Here is a 26408-nt window from a genome sequence, read left to right on the forward strand (position 1 = left end):
TTTTTTTTACCAACAATATGTAGAAGAATACATATTGGCCTAAACTGAGGAAGAAATTTGTTTTAAAAAAATAAATAAAAATTTGGATATTTATTATAGCAAAAAGTAAAAAATACAGTTTTTTTTCAAAATTGTTGCTTTTTTTGTTTATAGCGCAAAAAATAAAAACTGTAAAGGTGATCAAATACCACTAAAAGAAAGCTCTATTTGTGGGAGAAAAAGGACGTCAATTTTTTTTGGGTACAGCATCGCTCAATTGTCAGTTAAAGTGTCGCAGTGCCGTATCGCAAAAAAATGGCCCGGTCATTAAGGGGGCAAATCCTTTTGGGGGGCTGAAGTGATTAAAAACCATCTTAAAAAATGCATCCCCCCATTAAAATAAATTGAAATCGCATCAAAAGCATTTTAAACAAAACTTGTGAAACTCGTGAGACTCTTACAGGACCACAGAGTATGGTGAAGGTTACCCATTTGACCACCGTTACACCAACATAGAGTTGACTGAGTAGGGTAGAACTGTGCCACATGATAAGGTACCACCGAGACAGTATTTTTTGAGAGAGTTCCTAATGGTTCATACACTTTGAGATACCATGGGTAAATCTAAATGACTGAAGCCATTGCTCTGGTGTGAAGGTTTTCTGAAGGTCCTCCTCCCATCTTAGGATAGGATTAGATTTGCAGAAAGTTGACTTGCAGTGGAGAACATTATAATTTGTTGACTTGCAGTGGAGAACATTATAATAGAGGGATATACATCTAGGGCCATGTGAGGGGGATTCATAATAGGTAAGTACCAAGGAAGAAAGTTTTATCACTAGAATAGGATTTTTTTTTTTTAATTTGGTAATTCAGACATGTGAATATAGTTCAGAGGAGGGTATGTTATATAGAGTGATTCATTCAGAAAAAGGCTTAGGTAAACCATTTTCTAGAATATCGTCAACCCACTGAATGTTGGGATAGCCTGGAATATTATTAACACAACGGTCACTATACCCCTTGGGGTAACAGCTGTTTTTTTTTCTGTAGTCCTGCTGGAAGGGGTATAACCACCGGTTTGAGGGCAAATGGCATTTTTTTACCAGCCTTCCTTAATGCTGCAACATATGATTTGCTGAGACCCACAGAGTGTTTTAAGAATAGATGGGGACCTTGTGTGTGTGGCTTGAAATAAGAATGAATGTGCCAGAATTAAATTAAAATGAGTGGTCAAGATAAGAGCCAAAGGTCAGGATCCAAGGCTGGGTCAAAGGTCAGAGTCATTATATTATGGATAGAATTTTTTTTTAAGCATTTTTTAAATTAGTATCAGTGTCAGTGCTCTTCACACCACCTCCCTTTCCATAACTTTTTTTTTTCCTTCCTAGCTGTGTCCCTTCAGGGGATATGTCCCTTTACTTCCTTTCCCAGAGACACAGCAGGAAGTAAGAGGAGCTATCTCCAAAGTGAAAGGATATCTCTCTCAGATGTCACTAGAACAAGTGTCCTCATTGGAAGAATTGCCATTACCTCCTGTGACAACTCAAACATTTTGTATTTCCCATTACTCTCTATACTGGAGACAATGGCTTTCAGGACCAGTCAAGAGGGATAAGGAGGGATACAGGACACAATAAAAACCTTATAAAGGTTCTAACCATTTCACATATCATAATAGATATGTGGCCTCACGGAAAGTAGGTATTTATCCGTGAGGCCGCATATCTGCGTACTTTTCTTTGTGCTGGGAGTGCACCGCACAAAGCGCTCCCAGCACAGAGACCGAGCCCCAGGTCTCATACTAATGACACCTGATTGGCTAGCACAGTGATCAATCACAAACATTCTCTTCTGAATGGAGAGAATGATACATTGTATTTTCCTCTCATTGAAGGAGAGGAAGATGTAAATAAACAAGTGTGTAAAAAAAAAAAAAAAGAAAGAAAAAAAAATACAGTAAAACCTCAGATTGCGAGTAATGCGGTTTACGCGTTTAAAAAAAAATTCTGACTCAATTTTTGAGCTTTGTCTCGCAAGACGAGCAGGATTTAAGCCTCTGGGGTTTGCATTATCGCATGTGGCCAGAGGTGTGAGGGCACCGGTGATGCTCGGAAACACGCTGTTCCAAAGTATCTGAGCATCTCTGAGTGTCTCTGAGCATCTCCGACTGTTTCCGAGTGTCTCCGGCACCCCCCACCTCTGGCCACATGCGGTACTGCATACACTAGCAGTGAGGCTGGAACAAATTATCTCAGTTTCCATTGATTCCTATGGGGAAACTCGGTTTGATATACGAGTGCTTTGGATTACAAGCATGCTTCTGGAACAAATTACGCTCATAATCCAAGGTATTACTGTAGCTAGATCAAGGTTTGATCTAGGTCAGTGCCAGGGTTAGTGTTAGGGTCACGGTAAGAGCCAAAGTTCAGGATCAAAGGCAGGGGTCAAAGATCAGGGTCAGTATATTTTGGGTAGAAATTTTAAATAATTTTTCAAATTAGTATCAGTGTCAGTTAGTATCAGTGTGTTTTAGGTAGGGTAAATAAAGCAAAATGTGGATTATTGTTTCTGGGCCCAACTAGGGGTACAAACAACAACTAACATACACATATGTGGTATCGCTGCAATCATGAGGAGCAGGAGAATTTATTTTGGGTTGTTCTTTGGTGGTAAATAATGGTTATGGCAAGAAAAAAAAAATATTTTGGGCCAGTTTTTCATTGATAATAAAAAAAAATCAGGAGACATCAATTACCTTTCATGATCAAACGAAAGCCCAATTTGTTCTGAAAAAAACTGCGGTATACTCCACCTAAATACACAAAGTAGTTGTAATGATATGTACAGTTTTACTAACACATGTTAAAGTTGGAAAATTGTGTTCAGGCATTAACATTTGTTTCACCCTCCATCACTAAGGGTTAACCTTTATCTTCTATGTCTGTCCCCATTTATGACTAAATCAAATCTTTATTTGCAGATCCAGTTGTCATTCACCAAAATTCACAAAAAAACACAATCCAAAATAGCATATTCTCATAATAAAAGAAAAAGAATTTTCAGTAATATGGGCTAATCTCGTTAAAAATCAATCAATCAGTCCTCAAATGGAAATATAATTGGTTTCATTTTTTTTTAAATAGGTCTTTGTGATTATGAAATGTACACATTGACAGATATGTTGTTAAAGGGGGCTTCCAGATTCCGATAAGCCCCCTGCCTGTAGACCCCCACAACCACCTCCAAGGGTTGTGGGGATGGGGCCCTTCTCCCCATCAACATGGGGACAAGGTGCTTTGGGGGGCTACCTCAAAGCACCCTCCCAATGTTGAGGGCATGTGGCCTGGTACGGTTCAGGAGGAGGGGCACTCTCTCGTCCCCCCTCTTTTCCTGCAGCCTGCCAGGTTGCATGCTCTGATAAGGGTCTGAAGGTCCTGAAGAATCTGGTATGGATTTTGAGGGGGACCCCCACGTCATTTTTTTTTAAATTTTGGCAGGGGGTTCCCCTTAATATCCATACCAGACCTGAAGGGCCTGGTATGAAATTTAGGGGGACCCCCATGCCATTTTTTTTAAATTTTGGCACGGAGTTCCCCTTTATATCCATACCAGACCTGAAGGGCTCGGTATGGAAATTAGGGGGACCCCCACTCATTTTTTTTTATTTTGGTTCGGGGTTCCCCTGTGGGGAAATCCTATGCAGTTTTTATCAATGAACTTTTATGTGTATTGTCGGACCGGCAATTCATTAATAGCCGTGAGTAGTTTTAAATTACTTTTTTTTCCTTTGAAATGTCATTTTGCTGTTAGACTGTTCTAAACACGGGAAACATGCGCCCCTTTACAGGCATACTATAGACACCCCCAGGTACGAAATTTAAAGGAATATTACACTTTTATTGTTTCACTTTAAGCAATATTAAAATCACTGCTCCCAAAAAACGTCCATTTTTAAAAATTCTTTTTGCATTGATCCATGTCCCCTGGGGCAGGACCCAGGTCCCCAAACACTTTTTATGACAATACCATGCATATAAGCCTTTAAAATTAGCACTTTTGATTTCTCCCATAGACTTCTAAAGGGTGTTCCGCGGCTTTCGAATTTGCCGCGAACACCCCAAATTGTTCGCTGTTCGGCGAACTGGCGAACAGCCGATGTTCGAGTCGAACATGAGTTCGACTCAAACTCGAAGCTCATCCCTACTGTTGATTTTTTATAATTTGGAGATCATTACCATTTGGTAAGAGATCTGTCACAGTTGATTTCAAGGTGGTTTGAATTTTCACAAATTTTCAAGATCTCACAAGTGGACTTGGATATACAGGTATGTTTTTTTTAATTTGTTACTCTTTTACCATGCGCAAGTTTTAATTATATGTTCTGTGATAGACACTTTACCATGTATTTAGTTGTATATTATGTATGACGTCTTTTATTAGGAGGTATGATTATATAAGACTTATTAATGAGTTATTGATATATTGGTTTTGTACACTTTTTAGTAGTTATTTCTAGATTTTCCTTGTGTCCAGAATATATAAGTGCAGCATCATCCTTTTGCACTAAGCTCACAATTCTTTTTTGGGTTAAAAATTTCTATTATGCCAATTTTTTTCCCTCTATAGTGTGGCAGTAGATGCTGTATTCATAAACAATGAAATAATGTCCAACAACTCTGTCAGAAGTGAGGCTATTCATACAATCTCACCAGGAGCGGTCTGTCCATTAAGGGCGCATGGGCATCACCCCCCCTGTCCATCGCCACCTCCCCTATCCATGCATCCGACCCCTTACAGGACACCAGCACATGGATTCAAATGTGGGAGGGCTGTTTTTTTAAAGCAGTGATTAGAGCCAGAAGCTCTAATAGGCTTCAATATAGGGTGGGCTCGGGTCACAGGGAGTGCCCAAGTGTGTTACAACAGCAAATCAATATTCGCTGTTGTAACACTAATCCTCCTCCCCGCCAATCAGGAAGTAGGTTTTGACACCGGTCACCCCATTGGCTGAAATGACAGGCGATCCTATTGGACGCCTAGGAGGAGGAGGAGGGGAGGAGCTAGAAGCCGCAATGGAGGAGAGAACTCAGAGCCAAGCCGCTGCACCCTGCTGCCTGCCATCCGCCAAGATGGGGTAAGTACCGGACCGACCGGCAAACAGTGGGGGGGTGCCGCTCGGGGCAGATAGGTGGTTGTTTTTCAATCCCTCCCAAAAAATAAAAAACACCATCCGCCACTGAATCTCACTACGCTACGATTCTCTAAAAACAATTGATGATGGCTTTCTTTGATAGTTATACGTTGTGTACGATATGTGAAATTATAATGCACTGTACCACCGGTAGATTTATGCCCTGCGGGGCAACCGCTTTTGCTGTCTTTTGTTAACTCTTGTTACATTCTATGTATACTCTTTGTTCTGCTTACCTTGCAGTTGCAGGTTTTTGTAAATCTTTCTTTAAAAACTCCAATAAAATTTATTGTAAATAATCATCAAATCTATGAAACTCCACCTTAAATCTTCAAAAAAATAAATAAATAAATAACGCCAGACTGCATTTTGTGTTCATATATCCCCCATTTATTGCATCATCATCTTAAAAATGATTGATGATAAAGATGTAAAGTTGGATAAGTCAGAATCAGTCTTTTCTCCGTAAAAAAAATAGAAACACATTTGTTTCACTTTTTTTTAATAAATAAATCTCAAAGATTATGGCATGTGAATGTCATAAAATGTATTTGTTTCTATTGCTCTCTGATACCCAATAAAACCATTACTATGGCCCAATTTTCTCGTCATATTTGTTCATTATTTTTTTAAATGTAACAAAGATTGACAAATTGAGTAGATACAAGGATGGTGGTACAACATTCAGAAAGCAATAAAGCTAAACATATCAATTTATGAACAGGCTGAGTACATAACAATGTAAAAATGTAAGGAGTAGAGCAACAAATAAACCAATAAAGTATTACATCAAAAGCATTAGAAAAATATGGCCCAATTTTTGCGAAACTTGGACATCCTTGTATAGAGGTTTTGATATTTTTATGTTCAATAACAGAGAACTAACAGGAATGCTTTGTGTTTCTGGGAAATCAATTAGCAAGGCCAAAAGGTATAACATGTTGTTTTGTTTTTTTTTTATATATTTTTTTTTTCATGACATTTCTATAAATAATCTAATGATATGCTTACCATGACAATACCGGATGTTTGCATTACTGAGAAATTCTTTCACTAGCTCTTCCATTATCCATTTCTAAGTTATATTCTAAGTGGTTTGTTTTAAACTTCTGTACATTACTATACTTGTAAACACTATGTTCTTACTTTTCTTTTTTCTTCTTTTGGTTTTTCCTGCCTTGTTAATGTAAAAATCCAATAAAGATCTATGAAATATAAAATATATATTATATCTGGGGAAAAGACTCTTCTGGATTTCAGGAAGGCATCAAACATTTTTTTTTTCATTAAAGGGGTTGCAAAGTCAGAAGGTTTTTTTATCTTAATGCACAGAATGCATTCTGTGTAATAAACGGTTCCCCACCGCCTCCTGTACATATACGGCGGCACGATCACCGCCGCCGTCCACCAGCGATCGCAGGCATGAGAGCCAAATCGAGGATTTGTGTGTGTAAACACACAAATCCCTGTTCTGACAGGGGAGGAGAAACAGATTGTTTGTTCCTACTAAGTAGGAACAACGATCTGGCTCCTCCTCTAGTCAGTCCCATTCCCCCACAGTTAAAAACACATCTAGAGAACACATTTAACCCCTTGATCGCCTCCTAGTGTTAACCCCTTCCCTGCCAGTGACATTTATACAGTAATCAGTGGCTATTTTTAGCACTGATCGCTGTATGAATGTCAATGATCCCAAAAAAGTGTCAAAGGTATCTGATCTGTCCGCTGCAATGTTGCAGTCCCAATAAAAATTGCTGATCGCTGCCATTACTAGTAAAAAAAAAAAAGCCATAAATCTATCCCCTATTTTATAGACACTATAATTTTTGCGCAAACCAATCAATATACGCTTATTGTGATTTTTTTTACCAAAAATATGTAGAAGAATACATATCAGCCTAAACTGAGGAAGAATTTTTTTTAAATTGGGGATATTTATTATAGCAAAAAGTAAAAAATATTGTGCGTTTTTCAAAATTGGTGCTCTTCTTTTGTTTATAGCGCAAAAAATAAAAAAAAACAGAGGTGATCAAATACCACCAAAAGAAAGCTCTATTTGTTGGAAAAAAGGAAGTAAATTTGGTTTGGGTACAACGTCCCATGACTGCGCAATTGTCAGTTAAAATGACACAGTGCCAAATCGCAAAAAATGGCCTGGTCAGGAAGGGGGCAAATCTTTCCAGGGCTGAAGTGGTTACCTGAGCCCCATCTCTCTCCAACGATGTCCATGAGTGCCTCTGCCGTCCGGGACTCTCCTTCTGATTAGTTGAGACACAAATTCAACTCAAAGTCAGTTAGCCAATCAGGAGAGAGAGGGGGCAGGGCCAAACCAGGGCTCCATGTCTGAATGGACACAGGGAGCTGTGACTCAGCCCAGGTGCCCCCATAGAAAGCTGCTTGCTGTGGGGGGCACTCAACAGGAGGGATGGGCCAGAAGAGCCAAAGAGGGACCCGAGAAGAAGAGGATCTGGGCCGCTCTGTGCAAAACCAACTGAACAGATGGGGTAGGTATAACATGTTTGTTTTTTTATGGAAAAAATAACAAGACTTTACAATCACTTTAAAGCTTTAACATACAGTATATCTAATAAAAAAAAGTGGATCATCAACAGAACAGCAAACTTAAACCTGCCTGATAGCTAAACCTAAGGAAACAGAGTACAGGGGGATATCAGAAACACGCCTAGTACAGAAGATTTATAATGATTAACTCATCTCTAGTCATAACGAAAGTGAATTTGCTACCAACAGGAGAGCAAACAACCCAGATAGAGCAGAATCAGATGCCATCATCCAGGATTTCAAGAATAAAGATATAAATAACACTTTTACTGTAGACAACTCAGAAGTGGAAGAATTGCGGAATACAAACATCCCAATCTGCTCTGTTATACCTACATGTCCTCATCATACAGGGAGTGCCTAAGGGTGACCACCAAAACAAAGGAACTTATGACACAGGAGTGACAGGTGAATTGAAAATTCCTTAATGGTAAGTTCATTATTTTCTATTAAATAAAGTCCCATAATGTAACTGTAGCTCTGAACCATGGAACATATTGTATATTATATATTATATATTCTATATTATTATATTAACTGCCCTAATTACACTCACCAATGACCTACTAACTGCTAAAGCCAATGGCCACTACTCCATACTCATACTTTTAGACCTCTCTGCTGCCTTTGACACAGTTGACCACCTGTTCCTCCTCAGCAAATTACACTCCCTTGGCCTCCGTGATTGTGCACTATCCTGGTTCCCCTCCTACCTATCTCAGCGCACTTTCAGTGTCACTTACAACTCCATCTCCTCCGCTCCCCCTCCTCTTTCTGTTGGGGTACTCCAAGGCTCCGTCCTTGGGCCTCTCCTATTCTCACTCTATACCTCTTCCCTGGGCCAGTTGATAACCTTCCATGGCTTCCAATACCACCTCTATGCCGACGGCACCCAGATCTATCTCTCCACTCCTCAACTCACCCCCTCGATCTCACGGATCTCAAACTTACTGAATGACATATCGGTATGGATGTCACACCACTTCCTCAAACTCAGTCTTTCTAAAACTGAGCTTGTTATATTTCCTCCTTCACGGTCCCCCCTGCCCCTGTGACTTCACCATTAATATCAACAACACAACCATTGGTCCCTCCACACATTCCAGGGTCCTCGGTGTACTCCTTAACTCTGATCTCTCCTTCAGCCCCCATATCCAATCATTGGTTAAATCCTGCCGCCTTAACCTCCGTAACATCTCCAGAATTCGACCCTTCCTGACTAATGACACCACAAAGCAACTTATTCACTCCTTGATTATTTCCCATCTTGACTACTGCAACTCTATCCTTAATGGCCTACCCTTAAGCAGGCTATCCCCCCTTCAGTCTATTATGAATGCTGCTGCTAGACTAATACACCTCACTAATCGATCCATGACTGCTGCCCCTCTCTGCCAATCTCTTCACTGGCTTCCCCTACCCCACCGTGTAAAATTCAAAATGCTAACCATAACATACAAGGCCATCCACAACATTGCCCCCAGCTACATCACCAACCTCATCTGCAGATATTGCCCAAATCGCCCCCTCCGCTCCTCCCAGGACCTCCTGCTTTCTAGCTCCCTTGTTACCTCCTCCCATGCTCGCCTTCAGGACTTCTCCAGAGCCACTCCCATCCTCTGGAACTCCCTGCCCCAGTATGTCCGATCAGCCCCTACCCTGTCCTCCTTTAGGAGATCCTTGAAAACTCATTTATTCAGGGAAGCCTATCCCACACCTACATAACTGTCCCTGAGCCACCCCCATCAAATCATTCTTTGCAGCTATTACCTTTTGTACCCCCACCCCCTCCCTTTAGAAGGTAAGCTCTATGAGCAGGGCCCTCCTGTACCTTTTGTATTGAACTGTACTGTAATTGTGTCGTCTCCCCTATACATTGTAAAGTGCTGCGTAAACTGTTGGCGCTATATAAACTGCGTATAATAATAATAATATTATTATACAGGATTTATATTTCGCCAACAGTTTGCGCAGCACTTTATAATATAAATGGGGACAATACAATTACAATACAGTTCAGAACATAAGGAATAGGAGGGCCTTGCTCATGGAGCTTCTAAAGGAAGGTGGATTTATTTCTCTTCTGTCCCTCTTCCTTTTTTATTTGTTCCTGCTTTTGTGCCGCATCCCTCCCCTATTTCCAGTACAGAAAGCAAGCAAAGGGATATCTTTCAATGAGGACACAGACAGAAATAAAAAAGCTATCACCCATCCTCACTCCAATAAACCTGCACCCTAAGAGGCCTATATGTATTAAATACTTACCTATTTTTAGATACCTTCGGGTCTGTCGTATGTAGAGTTGCCACCTGGGCTGAAGCCAGCCTTTTTGTTTACCAAACTTTTGACAACCTTAGTCACATTGCACACAGTGTCTTCTTATTCTTCTAATCTTCTTTAGAGCTAAGAAGTGCTCAATGATGCAGACATCATAATGACATCAGCAATTTTCTCTGTATTATTATAGAGCACCATCGTGACAACCCCCTGGGGGGGTGGGGATCCTTGATGCTCTATGCAGAAAGTGATGATTGAATGAAAGTGGTTTGAATTCAATCGGAGTGTAGTTCAACCCAGAAGATCTCAGAATGCTGAGTCTACAGGGGATAGCACTAGAAAGGGGCTATCCCCTGCAAACAAAATAAAAGAACTGCCTTTACTGTACCTTATTTGTAGACAGTACAAGTTATGACTGCAAAGACATACTCTGGTCTTTGCTGAATATTTCATGTTCAGTATTCATGTTGTTTGGCAGGCATTATGTTCATGCTTCCCTCATATGCCGCCATGTGACATCCTGGATTTTAAGTGGACATATCTGTAAGATGGCTGCAGCTGCAGGCATCATTCAGATATTATTTTTTCAGCAGGCAATTCCCTGCAAATTAAAAGCCCCCATAGTGGCTGTTTAGCCACTTGATTGCTTTTACAGGTGGTGGGGGGGACTCACTCACCCTACTAGCCAGAGGCTCTAATAGGCTTCAAAATAAGGTGGGCTCGGGGCACAGAGAGTGCGCTCTCAGCCCACCCAGGTGTGTTACAACAGCAAATGAACATTCACTGTTGTAACACTGATTCTCCTCCCGGCCAATCAGGTAGCGGGGGGTTTTGACACCCGTCACACGATTGGCTGAAAGGACAGGTGATCCTATTGGATCCATCCTATCTGTCCACTCACAAAAAAAATTAAAGGGAAAGTGTAAAAAAATAAATAAATAAAATAAACAATAAAAAAAAAGTAAACCACCCCTATCCCCGCATGCAGAAGCAACGACGTTCAAACTACACATGTAAGGTATCGCTGTGAATGTTAGAGTGAGAGCAATAATTCTAGTACAAGATCTCCTCTGTAGCTCTAAACTGGTTACCTGTAAACATTTTTAAAGTGTCACCTATGTTGATTTTTAAGTACCAAAGTTTGGCGCCATTCCACAAGTGTGTGCAATTTTAAAGCGTGACATGTTAGCTATCTGTTTACTCGATGTAACATCATCTTTTACATATTACAAAAAAATTGGGCTAACATTAGTGTTTTGTTTTTTTTAATTCATTTTCCCCCCAAAAAAATCACATTTGAAACATTCCTGCACAAATACCATGTGACAGTGTGAAAATTGCAATGACCACCATTTTATTCCTTAGGGTCTCTGCTAAAAAATATATATATAATTTTTGGGGGTTTTGAGTAATTTTCTAGCAAGAAAATATGATGAGTTTTACACGTAGGAGAGGAATACCAGAATTGGCCTAGCATTAACTAACAGGAACATCAGCTTGTATAATCCTAAGGATGTCGAGTGTATCCTATTGACACAGATTTTTGTTTGTTTTATGCATGTGAGCCAGCAGGTCAGTATTATAAGGATATTCAGATCTCAAAGACTGTTGTCATCCTTCCTTATATTTTCTCCCCACAGGTTATCTAAAAACTAGGAAAATGAATAACAGTAAAGTGAAAGTGGCTGTGAGGGTCCGTCCTCTGAATCAGAGGGAGGAAGGACTAAACTCAGAGTGTGTTGTTCGGGTCAGTGGAAACCAGATTACCCTTCTGCCACCCATTTCCTGCAAGGAAAAAGACAGAAAAGAACCTCATACCTTCACATATGACAACTGTTTCTGGACAGAGGATAGACATGATACTGGGCAGGAAGATGTTTTTGAAAATCTTGGAGATGGAGTTCTTGAGAACGTATGGCTTGGTTACAATGTGTGTATCTTTGCTTATGGCCAAACAGGATCAGGAAAAACATTTTCAATGATGGGGACAGAAGACCAACCTGGTATTGTGCCAAAAATCTGCTCTGCTTTAATTAATAAAGAGTCCAATGACTTCCGGATTGAGGCCTCCTATTTTGAGATATATAATGAAGAGGTGAGAGATCTTCTAAGGTCGAAAGAAAAGCAAAGTAAACTAAGAGTTAGAGAACACCAACTACTTGGTCCATATGTAGAGGGATTATGTTGTCATGCTGTTCGAAGCTATAAAGAGATTAAATTGCTGCTGGACCAAGGTAACAAACAGAGGGCCATTGCAGAAACCAAGATGAATGAACAGAGTAGTCGATCCCATTCCATACTAATGCTGACTGTTACACAAATATGTAATGATCCCAAGTCTGGAGCCTCCAGAGAGTTGGTGAGTAAGGTCAGCCTGGTAGATCTGGCAGGAAGTGAGAGGTCCTACAAATCTGGAGCCCAAGGTAGTCAGCTTAAGGAATGTTGTAATATCAACAAATCCCTCTTAACTCTTGGTCAAGTCATAAATTCATTGGCTGAAATCTCAGAAAATAAAAGGAAGAGTCAACATGTGAAATATAGAGACTCTGTGCTCACATGGCTGCTAAAGAACAATCTTGGAGGAAACAGCAAGACGATTATGTTGGCCACAGTCAGTCCTGCAGCAGATAATTATCAGGAAACGCTCTCTACCCTAAAATATGCAGAGAGCGCCAAACGAATAGTCAACCAAGCTGTGGTGAATAAGGATGTGAAATCCAAAGCCATAGAGGAGCTAAAAGAGGAAATAAAAAGCCTCAGAGAGCAGATTACAACAACAGAGCAAGTGAAGGCAGAAGTACAAAAACTGAAGTCACAGTTAGAGGAAAAAGAACGTCTTCTCAGTGATCTGAAAACCTCATGGGAAGAAAAGCTGAAAAGGACCGAGGTTGCCACACAGGAATGGCAGAAGAATTTAGAGAACATGGGTGTCATTGTTAAAAAACAGAATGTTACATTTAGTAATGAATGCTATCTTATCCAACTTGGTACATCATTAAGTATCCATAGTATAAATGATATCACCAACATTGGCTCTGGACCTTCTCAAGACATACAGATCTCTGGTGCTGAGGCTGAGTGTGAACACTGTGTGATTAGGAAGACAGAAGAAGGAGAGGTTTTTCTAACTCCAGTCAACAATTCAAAAATCTATGTCAATGGCAGCTTATCTAAGACAAAGACCCAGCTGTGGCATGAAGATAAAATGCAGATAGGAACAAATGTATTTGTTTTACACCAACCTAGCAGACCAAAGCCAGAACATATGAAGACAAATGTTTCATCTGAAGCTGAGGTTCAAACATATGATGAATTAAATACAGAAAATGTCAGGTCATCCATATTATCTGAAAGAGAAGGCTGGAATAGTAACATGATTGAGAATGAGAAATCCAAAACTAAATCAGCATTTTACAAGGCAACTGAAAGTTCTGCAACAACTATTCCAGCCTCTGATGATGATCTTAACTCTACTGAAAAAAAGCAAACATCTGATATGTTCACCCCAATCTCTAATGAGTCAAACAGTCAGCCTGTTGAAATGAAAGTTAATACCGCCAAATTAGAATACTTGGAGATAGGTGATGGCACAAAAGTACAAGACTACATGGTTCCATGTTCACCGCAGTATGTTGAGGCCAGTTTTCAAACTTCTGAAATTTTAAGGAACAGTAATTGCTTGCAGAAAACTATAGATCTGGAAGAGCATTCTACTTTACCAAGGTATTTTACTATTTATCTCATGACACATGTAATAGTACATTGCAGGTGATATATGACACATAAAGGCATACAGTATATCAGAAATTCCTTTTATTTTGGGTATCCTGTAAATACCAGTGGTAATTGTTACTAAATTTTGCTGTAACTCGGTCAGGTCTTTGCAGCTGGGCACGCATGTTGCAAATGTTTTTTAAACTCCAGCATTCTAATAGTTTAACTTTAAGATATTTTGATGCATGGGTGCCACGCAAAACATGAAAAAAGTTGAATACACAAAGTTATGGATTGTAAAATGCAAATGAGTGCAAAAACTACCATCATAGCAGCCAATTGGGTTGCTCTGGGGGCAATGAGAGCTTGGCTATCTCTGACAAAGCCAAGGTTTTAACTTGATTTTTTATTATAACTAACTCCTGTAGGAAGGCCTTGTAACAGAACGTCCCACACTCCGATTGAATCGTCATATACCGTCATATACCATAGTCTAAGCACCAAAAGGTAGAAGCATAATGTCAGCACAGCCAGTAAGAGAATCTCATTGGAGTGGGAGTCTTTCAGTGGCTGCAGTCTCTATTCTCGCTGGCTAAGATATTCTGACTCTCTGCATTACACCCATCTAATTCTGAGCTGGACTTTAGTAACTAACCTGTTGTAACACTTATTACCAATGTAATAGAGGCTTTGGCATTGACCTCCAATGAAACAGGAATATTCACACTAATTATCAATATAATGGGAGTATTTACACTGATCACTAAGGTAATAGTGGCACTAACACTGACCATCAAGACAATGGGGTTCATAGCACTCACAATTAATTTAACAAGGGAATTCACACTGACCACCAATGTAATGACTACATTGGCACTGATCACCAAAGCAATGTTCTTTGATAAATTGTAGTGTTGTTATTTTTTTTTTTTTTTACATTAGTTTTTATTAAAGAAAAATATAATAACATGCATTACAGTAAAAGAGTGAGTATATAGTATCTCAGCAAAGGATCAGGATAGCAGATCTTAGGGACTAAAGAACGATTGCTATATGCTTATAGATGTGATACATGTTACATAGGGTACTGACAACAAGAGTCCAGGTGAAAACCACCAGGAGTATAAACAACAAAGCGAATAGGAGAATAGTAAAATAGTAAAACAATAGAGAAATAACAAAATAAAAATAAAATAGAAATACATTTTGAAACAATAGAACATTAAGGCGTTGTAAAACATTAGGACGTTGTGTCGGCCAGGCGGTTTGGTCAGGTGTAATAAAGAGAGAACAGGAAATATTTGACATATCAGCAGTTACCGTTTTTTAACCCAAAGAGTCCAAAGATTCCATTGATGATCAAAGAGTCGTTTAGTACCATGTCTGTATGCTAGTAGTTTTTCAAATGCAAAGTTGTGTTTCACCATATCAATCACTTCTGGTACATTGGGTGATAAGTTGGTTTTCCATTTTCTAGTAATTAACATTCTAGCAGCTACTGTAACAGGATGTGGGTGACAATTCTGCGGCAATCAGTGGGGAAAAGATCTATGCCTGTATTGAGAATCGCCAGAGCTGGAGAGGGTGAGGTGATGATCCCAGTGATTTCAGAAATTATGCAGAACACCTTATCCCAGAAGCTGGTTAAGTGTTTACATGACCAAAAAATATGCATAATCTGTCCCACCATTCCGAAACCTCTCCAACAGAGTGGGGATTGTGTTACAAGGATTTTAGAGATTCTATATGGGGTAAGGTACCATCTCAGGGCAATTTTGTGGGATAGTTCCCAGTGATTAGCGCACTTAGAGGCCTTGTAGATGGATTTTAAAGCCGATTGTCATTGGTAAGTGGTGAAGGATTAGTTAGGAAAGTTAGTTTATCTTGTAAAAGATTATAACATAGGGAGGTTCCTTTGACAGAAGGAGGTTTATCCATGAAATATTGCCAACTTTGTTTGTGTACAAATATTTCAGGGGAGGTGAGAGATTTCAGAAAATGAGAAATTTGAAGATATAAGTAATGGTCTGTAGTCGGAATATTGAATTCGTTTTGGATCTGCACAAAGGGTTTGAGGGTGTTCTGATTGAGTATGTGGTCAAGATTTGTAATTTCTTTCTTTTCCCATTTTTGAAGGGACAAGTCAGGGATTAATATTTCCAAGACCTTTAGTGAGATAGGTATAGAAGTTCTCTGCGTCTGAGGGGGATTCAAGGAACAGAGAGTTCTCCACGCCTCCAGGGAGGCCTGGGTGGAGAGAGTGAAGTGTTTTAGTGATCTGGGTTTCCAAGTGTCAGCCAGTAGTAGATTCTTAAGTGAGGGTGTAGAACTGCAAGATTGTTCAACATCAACCCACATTTTGTCTGTTTCTGTCAAGAACCAGCTTTTAAGTTGGGACAGATGATTCGCCACCCAATAGTCACGTAAATCAACCATGCCCATACCACTCGCATATTTATGTTTTAAGAGCTGGGCATGGGAACTGCGGGGTTTCATATTTTGCCAGACAAATGTCCTCAATATTTTGTTAAGCGCCATTAAATGTGTTTGTTTAATAGGTATAGGAAGTGTTCTAAAAAGATACAGTATTTGGGGTAGAATGAACATTTTAAAGGTGGCGAGATGGCCTGTCCAAGAGAGCTCACACTTAGACATTTTTTGAGCATCTTTTGATAATTTATTAATAAGAAGGGAGTAGTTGATATTAGCTAGTTGTGAGACATCTGACACTAATTGGAGACCTAGATAGGGAAGTCCATCAGTGCTCCAGGTATATGAATAGGAAGCCTGAAGTTTATTGCGAAGAATGGGATCTATACCAAGGTCTAGCAGTAGGGACTTAGTGTAATTAACTTTGTAATAAGATAGTGCACTAAAAGTTGTAAGAATGTTGTGAGTTGCTGCTAGAGATATTTCTGGGTTTGTTAGAAGGATAATTATGTCATCTGCGAAAAGATTTAAGACATGGGAGTTGCTCTGGAATTTAAAACCAGTAATTTTAGGTGTTGCTCTTATTGCCTCTGCTGAGGGTTCAATTATTAAATTAAAGATGGATGGGGATAAAGGGCAACCCTGCCTAATTCCATTCGAAATGGAAAAGGGGCGGGACAACATGTTGGAAGTGTATACATTTGCAGAAGGTGTGGAATACAATGCCAATATGGCCGATAATATAGGTCTGGAAAATCCAAATTTTTTAAGAGTGTTATTCATATATTGCCAATGGATACGGTCGAATGCCTTCTCCGCATCTAATGAGAGTAGCAGAGAAGGCACCCGACCCGCCCCAGTGTGTTGAATTATACCCAAGACTCTTCTTGTTGCATCAGACGTCTGGCGACCAGTGACAAAGCCTGTTTGGTCTGGCTTAATAAGGGTTGGTAGAATAGGAGTCAAACACTGAGGAGAGGTTTGGAGTAATGATGTCTTGGAATTGCATATAATAGTCATTCGATAGACCGTCTGGTCCGGGAGATTTCCCCTTTGATAAGGAATGAATAGCTCTAGCAATCTCTTGAGGGGTAATAGGTGCATTAAGTGCTTGCAATTGATCATTAGTAAGAGCAGGAAGTTGGAGAGAAGCCAAAAATGATTTAATATCAGGGTCTTTTGGTTGTGGGGTGTTGGGGTCATCCTTTATGTTGTAAAGGGAGCTATAATAGGACGCAAAAGCATCTGCAATTCCCTTTGGGTTAGTAATTTTTTGCTGAGATTGTGGGTCTAATAGATATTCAATTTTGGATTGGATTTTTTTCGCTTTGAGTCGATTTCATAGGAATTTGCCTGCCTTGTTGCCTGAAGAATAGTGTGCTAATTTAAGGGCTTTAAAATGTTTATCATATTGTTCCACTAGCAATAGTCGCAGGTTTGTGGGAAGTTTGGACAGGGTTTTACATGAGGAGTGGGTTGGGTTTGTTTTATTGGTAGATTCTAGAGTGCGTATATCTCCCAGTAATTTGTCGAGCTGCAATGACCTCTGCCTCTTAATACGTGAACACATTTGTATAAAAATGCCTCTTATAAAGGCTTTATGAGCACACCAAACAACAAACGGGTTATAGACTGACTTAGAGTTCAGCTGAAAGAATTCTTGAAGGTGCTTATTAATGTCAAGGGCATTTTGGGGTGAATTAAATAGCTGTGAATTAACTCTCCAAATATATGTGGGATTGGGTGTGTGTTCCTCCATTACTGATATGGAAACTGGTGCATGGTCTGACCACATAATATCATGAATAATGGAGGAAGACACAGCCTGGAGTAGCATCTTGTCCACTAGGATCATATCTAATCTAGAGTACGAGTTGGGGCATACTGAGTGGAAGGTGAAGTCACGCTCTTTAGCATGTTGGCATCTCCAAGTGTCATAGACATCTTCTCTGTGAAATAGCGGTTGAAGTGCTGAGGGAGGGTGTTTGGGCTTAGATGACAGATCCAAATGGGGGTCTGCAGTAAGGTTAAAGTCCCCGCATACCACTAGTGAACCTCGTCAAAGTTTTGAGATTTTGTGAAACAGTTTTCTTGTGAAGCGAAGTTGGTGCATATTAGGAGCTTAGGCATTAATTATTGTATAAGGTCTGTTGTTGATGTTGCATAGGAGGATCAGATATCTACCATCTGGATCACGAATAGAGTCATGTAGAGAGAAGGCTACAGAATTTTTAAATGCAATGAGAACACCTTTCCTCCTGTGTGGTACGGATGCAGTAGTGATGTGAGGGAATTTTTTATGACTTAAAGTAGGGGAAGCTGAAGTTTGAAAATGTGTTTCTTGTACACAGATTAAGTCACTTCCTAGTTTAATAGCTTCTTTCCAGAGGGATGCTCTTTTTGCAGGGTGATTAAGCCCTCTCACATTGAATGAGGTCACTTTAAGCACCATGTAGACGAATCATTTGAGAAGCTTATGTTACCTCCAATCAGCAAGGGTAGGTTGACATACGAACAGGTGAGGGTTTTTGTGTAATCTGTAGATGATACATTAATTTGTTGTCCTACTGAATTCTCTTTTCGAATACCGGGCCGAGAGTCCTTGTGAGGTAAAAAGAACAAAACAAAAACAGAAAAAAAAGAGAAAAGGTAACCAACAGTTAGTAAAAATATGGGCGATTCCAACTGGAATCTGATTGCAGTGATACTGCACAAAATTTGTAGAGGGAACATCGTGGGGAGAGTGCTCCATCTGACCGGGGTGGCCAAGTGTTATATCTGCTTTAGATTGATGGTCTAGAGGCGATCGAGCTGCGTGCTTCTTTTTGTTTGCGTTTGTAAGAGACAGTTTGCCAGTCCTCATGGGTGTTTGCTTTGGTAGGGGGCAACTTTGATGTGGGTTCTTGCTCTGGGATAATGTCCCATGATCGGAGCAATGCCAGGCCCTCATCTAGTGATGTTATCACGGAAGTGGTGTTGTTCTGAGTAATGGTAAGCTTTGTTGGGTAACCCCAGCAATAAATGATGTTGTGATTTCGAAGAGCCTACTCTCCCACCTAGCTCCTGCACTTCAGCTTTAAAGCTTGTCACACACTGTGTCATACCTGCATTTAAGGAGGCCCGCAGGGATGTCAGCATATCCTTCAATATAGCTTCAGAGACAGGTTGGCTGGTAGCAGGGAAGGAGCTGATTGTGTCAGACAGCTCTTTGGTGGTGTTAGCAAAGTTGCAGCTGAGGCTTACCTCTATTGGAGAAGAGCCAGCAGACAGCCTGGGTTTGCATTTGGCAGGGCTCTGTGTCGTTGGAGTTGATGCCGCTTGCGATCTGGACTGAGAGGCTTTGGAGGCTTCAGCTGACACAGGGCTCTGTGTGGAGTGAGAGGAGCCGCTGGACGAGGCCGGCGAACAGCCGCAGGCGCCATCTTGGATACGCGTCTGCTCCGTGAGGAGGAAGAAGTGCGGGAGCTTCTTTATGCCGGCGGACTCCTTCTTTCTCCTACCCATCTCAGCGGGTGCCGACATTCTATAGCAGGTATTAGGGGATGCTGTTGAGTCGGTGTGTCGCCTCTGGTCGTTACGATCCCCGGTCTTCTGGAGGAGCTACACTCTCAGGCGTCAATCCAGCAGCGCGGTAACCACGCCCCCGTGTTGTTATTTTTTAATAGAATCAAATCAATGAATGAGCTTGTGTGTCAAAACTATGACTAATTGACCATCAACATGAGATACAATTTATTAATTCTTATAACTTGTGTAATAAATATGATTATAACCGTTCATGGCAGATCCCTCAATAACAACAAGATTGAAGATCTTCCTGTTGCTGTTAATTGCCGAAAACTCATTAACTGTTTCCAGTGACAGACAAAAACTATTTGGCCTATGTTTGCATCTTCCATGGGTTCTGTCTAAATTTAGTTGGTATGTTCATTTGAGAAAGGTTTTCTTGATTCTCCCCAATCTTGCTCTACTGTATAAATTCAGGAAGAAAAATAGGTTTTAAGCTCTCCTAAAGAGAGTGGATCCATATATGTTATACATTGCCACATGACATGTTAGTGCTTTATGAAATTGTAAGACAAATAAATATTTTATACATAAACTATCCCAAGCTGCAGAGATTTTCCAGCAAGTCCTAACCGTTTACAATCAATAATAAACACCTTTGTTGCTCAGAGGTTTTCATTTCAATTGCTGATAGGAACAGTTCTCTTTCTCTGGGATTATCTATAATTATGTTCAAATTATTACATTATTGGACCAGTGTTACACACTGGTCACTAGGGATGAGCCGAACCCCCCCCCCCCCCCCCGGTTCGGTTCGCAGCAGAACATGCAAACAGGCAAAAAATGTGTTCGAACACGCGAACACTGTTAAAGTCTATGAGACACGAACATGAATAATCAAAAGTGTTAATTTTAAAGGCTTATATGCAAGTTATTGTCAAGTGTTTGGGGACCCGGGTCCTGCCCCAGGGGACATGTATCAATGCAAAAAAAGTTTTGAAAATTGAAGTTTTTTCGGGAGCAGTGATTTTAATAATGCTTAAAGTGAAACAATAATAGTGAAATATTCCTTTAAATTTCATACCTGGGGGGTGTCTATAGTATGCCTGTAAAGTGGCGCATGTTTCCCGTGTTTAAAACAGTCTGAGAGCAAAATGACATTTCTAAAGGAAAAAAAGTCATTTAAAAGTACTCGTGCCTATAATGAATTGTCGGTCCCGGCAATACACATAAAAGTAATTGAAAAAAATGACATGGGATTCCCCCACAGTCCATTACCAGGCCCTTTGTGTCTGGTATGAATATTAAGGGGAACCCCGAACCAAAATAAAAAAAAAATGCGTGGGGGTCCCCCCAAATTCCATACCAGGCCCTTCAGGTCTAGTATGGATTTTAAGGGAAACCCCGTACCAATTTTTTTTTTAAATGGCATAGGGGTCCCCCTCAAAATCCATACCAGACCCTTTGGGTCTGGTATGGATTTTAAGGGGAACCCCTCCCCAAAATAAAAAAAAATGGTGTGGGGTCCCCCCAAAAATCCATACCAGACCCTTATTCGAGCATGCAACCTGGCAGGATGCAGGAAAAGAGGGTGGACAAGAGAGCACCCCCCACCTTAACCGTACCAAGCCACATGCCCTCAACTTGGGGAGGGTGCCCCCCTAAGCACCGTGTCCCCATGTTGATGGAGACAAGGGCCTCATCCCCACAACCCTTGCCCGGTGGTTGTGGGGGTTTGCAGGCGGGGGGCTTTTTGGAATCTGGAAGCCCCCTTTGACAAGGGGGCCCCCAGATCCCGCCCCCCGTGTGAATTGGTAATGGGGTACAAATGTCACTTAGCCAGTTTTTGACAATTCCGTTATTAATGTCTTCTTCTTTTCCCGCTTCTTCTTCCATCTTCTTCTGGTCTTCCTTCAATTTTCTCCTTCTTCCTCCATCTTGTTCTCCCCCCACTTGCTTCTTCCTCTATCTTCCTCTGCTTCTTCCTCCGGTCCTCTGCCTCTTCCTCCGATCTTCTTGATCTTCCTCCTGCATCTTCCTCCAGCTTCTTCTTCTCCGCTTCATCCTCTGGACGATCTGCCTCAATGGGAGGCTCCCGTAGTGTGATGCTTCTGTTCTTTTAACAGCTCTTATATAACTGAGGGCGGGGCCACCCAGTGAACCCACCCCCCACTGACGCACGGGGATCTGGATCAGGTGCTGTACACGGAGGATGTTCAGATGGATCAGGTGCAGGGTCCCCGATTCTCAGTTGACGAACTCCACAGACACTATATGATCAAGATGGGTGTACCTCGGAACAGCGCCTCTTTAGCTCCAATGGACAGAACATATGGAAAAAGAAGGAGGGCTTCAGATAGTGCAGGTCAAACCGATAGGTTTATTGGAATATGTCATACATAAAAAATGACAAATATAAAAGTGATCACAAAATGTAAAAAAGTATAAAAAGCAATGTGGGGTGCAGTAAATGCTAGCCCAAATGGGCTAGCATTGCTTTTTATACTTTTTTACATTTTGTGATCATCGGTTTGACCTGCACTATCTGGAGACCTCCTTCTTTTTCTATATGTTCTGTCCATTGGAGCTTATGAGGCGCTGTTCTGGGGTACAACCATCTTGATCATATAGTGTCTGTGGAGTTCGTCGACGGAGAATCGGGGACCCTGCACCTGATCCATCCGACCATCCTCCGTTTACAGCACCTGATCCAGATCATTCAGGATCTCAAGCTTTACTGACCCACTGTCGTAAGACATGTGCGTCCATCTCACGTTCAATTATTAAATTAAAGATGGATGGGGATAAAGGGCAACCCTGCCTAGTTCCATTCGAAATGGAAAAGGGGCGGGACAACATGTTGGAAGTGTATACATTTGCAGAAGGTGTGGAATACAATGCCAATATGGCCGATAATATAGGTCCGGAAAATCCAAATTTTTTAAGAGTGTTATTCATATATTGCCAATGGATACGGTCGAATGCCTTCTCCGCATCTAATGAGAGCAGCAGAGAAGGCACCCGACCCGCCCCCGCGTGTTGAATTATACCCAAGACTCTTCTTGTTGTGTCAGACGCCTGGCGACCAGTGACAAAGCCTGTTTGGTCTGGCTTAATAAGGGTTGGTAGAATAGGGGTCAATCTGTGAGCTATGATTTTCGCATATAGCTTGAGGTCTGTGTTTAGTAATGAGATCGGTCTATAATTGGCCGGATAGGTAGGATCTTTGCCTGGTTTCGGTATCATCACTATATAAGCTTGCAACATTTCTGAGGGAAATGAGGCCTAAGCCATTGTAGCCGCAAACACTGAGGTGAGGTTTGGAGTAATGATGTCTTGGAATTGCATATAATAGTCATTCGATAGACCGTCCGGTCCTGGAGATTTCCCCTTTGGTAAGGAATGAATAGCTCTAGCAATCTCTTGAGGGGTAATAGGTGCATTAAGTGCTTGCAATTGATCATTAGTAAGAGCAGGAAGTTGGAGAGAAGCCAAAAATGATTTAATATCAGGGTCTTTTGGTTGTGGGGTGTTGGGGTCATCCTTTAAGTTGTAAAGGGAGCTATAATAGGACGCAAAAGCATCTGCAATTCCCTTTGGGTTAGTAATTTTTTGCTGAGATTGTGGGTCTAATAGATATTCAATTTTGGATTGGAGTTTTTTCGCTTTGAGTCGATTTGCTAGGAATTTGCCTGCCTTGTTGCCTGAAGAATAGTGTGCTAATTTAAGGGCTTTAAAATGTTTATCATATTGTTCCACTAGCAATAGTCGCAGGTTTGTGGGAAGTTTGGAGAGGGTTTTACATGAGGAGTGGGTTGGGTTTGTTTTATTGGTAGATTCTAGAGTGCGTATATCTCCCAGTAATTTGTCGAGCTGCAATGACCTCTGCCTCTTAATACGTGAACACATTTGTATAAAAATGCCTCTTATAAAGGCTTTATGAGCACACCAAACAACAAACGGGTTAGAGACTGACTTAGAGTTCAGCTGAAAGAATTCTTGAAGGTGCTTATTAATGTCAAGGACATTTTGTCGTGAATTAAATAGCTGTGAATTAACTCTCCAAATATATGTGGGATTGGGTGTGTGTTCCTCCATTACTGATATGGAAACTGGTGCATGGTCTGACCACATAATATCATGAATAATGGAGGAAGACACAGCCTGGAGTAGCATCTTGTCCACTAGGATCATATCTAATCTAGAGTACGAGTTGGGGCATACTGAGTGGAAGGTGAAGTCACGCTCTTCAGCATGTTGGCATCTCCAAGTGTCATAGACATCTTCTCTGTGAAATAGCGGTTGAAGTGCTGAGGGAGGGCGTTTGGGCTTAGATGACAGATCCAAATGGGGGTCTGCAGTAAGGTTAAAGTCCCCGCATACCACTAGTGAACCTCGTCGAAGTTTTGAGATTTTGTGAAACAGTTTTCTTGTGAAGCGAAGTTGGTGCATATTAGGAGCTTAGGCATTAATTATTGTATAAGGTCTGTTGTTGATGTTGCATAGGAGGATCAGATATCTACCATCTGGATCACGAATAGAGTCATGTAGAGAGAAGGCTACAGAATTTTTAAATGCAATGAGAACACCTTTCCTCCTGTGTGGTACGGATGCAGTAGTGATGTGAGGGAATTTTTTATGACTTAAAGTAGGGGAAGCTGAAGTTTGAAAATGTGTTTCTTGTACACAGATTAAGTCACTTCCTAGTTTAATAGCTTCTTTCCAGAGGGATGCTCTTTTTGCAGGGTGATTAAGCCCTCTCACATTGAATGAGGTCACTTTAAGCACCATGTAGACAAATCATTTGAGAAGCTTATGTTACCTCCAATCAGCAAGGGTAGGTTGACATACGAACAGGTGAGGGTTTTTGTGTAATCTGTAGATGATACATTAATTTGTTGTCCTACTGAATTCTCTTTTCGAATACCGGGCCGAGAGTCCTTGTGAGGTAAAAAGAACAAAACAAAAACAGAAAAAACAGAGAAAAGGTAACCAACAGTTAGTAAAAATATGGGCGATTCCAACTGGAATCTGATTGCAGTGATACTGCACAAAATTTGTAGAGGGAACATCGTGGGAAGAGTGCTCCATCTGACCGGGGTGGCCAAGTGTTATATCTGCTTTAGATTGATGGTCTAGAGGCGATCGAGCTGCGTGCTTCTTTTTGTTTGCGTTTGTAAGAGACAGTTTGCCAGTCCTCATGGGTGTTTGCTTTGGTAGGGGGCAACTTTGATGTGGGTTCTTGCTCTGGGATAATGTCCCATGATCGGAGCAATGCCAGGCCCTCATCTAGTGATGTTATCACGGAAGTGGTGTTGTTCTGAGTAATGGTAAGCTTTGTTGGGTAACCCCAGCAATAAATGATGTTGTGATTTCGAAGAGCCTACTCTCCCACCTAGCTCCTGCACTTCAGCTTTAAAGCTTGTCACACACTGTGTCATACCTGCATTTAAGGAGGCCCGCAGGGATGTCAGCATATCCTTCAATATAGCTTCAGAGACAGGTTGGCTGGTAGCAGGGAAGGAGCTGATTGTGTCAGACAGCTCTTTGGTGGTGTTAGCAGAGTTGCAGCTGAGGCTTACCTCTATTGGAGAAGAGCCAGCAGACAGCCTGGGTTTGCATTTGGCAGGGCTCTGTGTCGTTGGAGTTGATGCCGCTTGCGATCTGGACTGAGAGGCTTTGGAGGCTCCAGCTGACACAGGGCTCTGTGTGGAGTGAGAGGAGCCGCTGGACGAGGCCGGCGAATAGCCGCAGGCGCCATCTTGGATACGCGTCTGCTCCGTGAGGAGGAAGAAGTGCGGGAGCTTCTTTATGCCGGCGGACTCCTTCTTTCTCCTACCCATCTCAGCGGGTGCCGACATTCTATAGCAGGTATTAGGGGATGCTGTTGAGTCGGTGTGTCGCCTCTGGTCGTTACGATCCCCGGTCTTCTGGAGGAGCTACACTCTCAGGCGTCAATCCAGCAGCGCGGTAACCACGCCCCCGTGTTGTTATTTTTTAATAGAATCAAATCAATGAATGAGCTTGTGTGTCAAAACTATGACTAATTGACCATCAACATGAGATACAATTTATTAATTCTTATAACTTGTGTAATAAATATGATTATAACCGTTCATGGCAGATCCCTCAATAACAACAAGATTGAAGATCTTCCTGTTGCTGTTAATTGCCGAAAACTCATTAACTGTTTCCAGTGACAGACAAAAACTATTTGGCCTATGTTTGCATCTTCCATGGGTTCTGTCTAAATTTAGTTGGTATGTTCATTTGAGAAAGGTTTTCTTGATTCTCCCCAATCTTGCTCTACTGTATAAATTCAGGAAGAAAAATAGGTTTTAAGCTCTCCTAAAGAGAGTGGATCCATATATGTTATACATTGCCACATGACATGTTAGTGCTTTATGAAATTGTAAGACAAATAAATATTTTATACATAAACTATCCCAAGCTGCAGAGATTTTCCAGCAAGTCCTAACCGTTTACAATCAATAATAAACACCTTTGTTGCTCAGAGGTTTTCATTTCAATTGCTGATAGGAACAGTTCTCTTTCTCTGGGATTATCTATAATTATGTTCAAATTATTACATCATTGGACCAGTGTTACACTGGTCACTAGGGATGAGCCGAACCCCCCCCCCCCGGTTCGGTTCGCAGCAGAACATGCAAACAGGCAAAAAATGTGTTCGAACACGCGAACACTGTTAAAGTCTATGAGACATGAACATGAATAATCAAAAGTG

The 26408-nt window shown here is 41.0% G+C and overlaps 1 protein-coding gene across 1 annotated transcript in view; it reads left to right on the forward strand.

The window, feature by feature from the left end:
- The first annotated feature begins 7887 nt into the window (after positions 1–7887).
- LOC141148208 (uncharacterized) overlaps positions 7888–26408 on the forward strand; it is a 256767-nt gene continuing 238246 nt past the window's right edge. The window contains exons 1-2 of the mRNA XM_073635441.1: positions 7888–8165; positions 11653–13735. Coding sequence (XP_073491542.1) covers positions 11673–13735 — 2063 coding nt within the window. The 5' untranslated portion in view covers positions 7888–8165; positions 11653–11672. The remainder of the gene's footprint in view (positions 8166–11652; positions 13736–26408) is intronic.

The sequence above is a fragment of the Aquarana catesbeiana genome, linkage group LG06, assembly GCF_042186555.1.
Source record: "Aquarana catesbeiana isolate 2022-GZ linkage group LG06, ASM4218655v1, whole genome shotgun sequence".
Taxonomy (NCBI): Eukaryota; Metazoa; Chordata; class Amphibia; order Anura; family Ranidae; genus Aquarana; species Aquarana catesbeiana.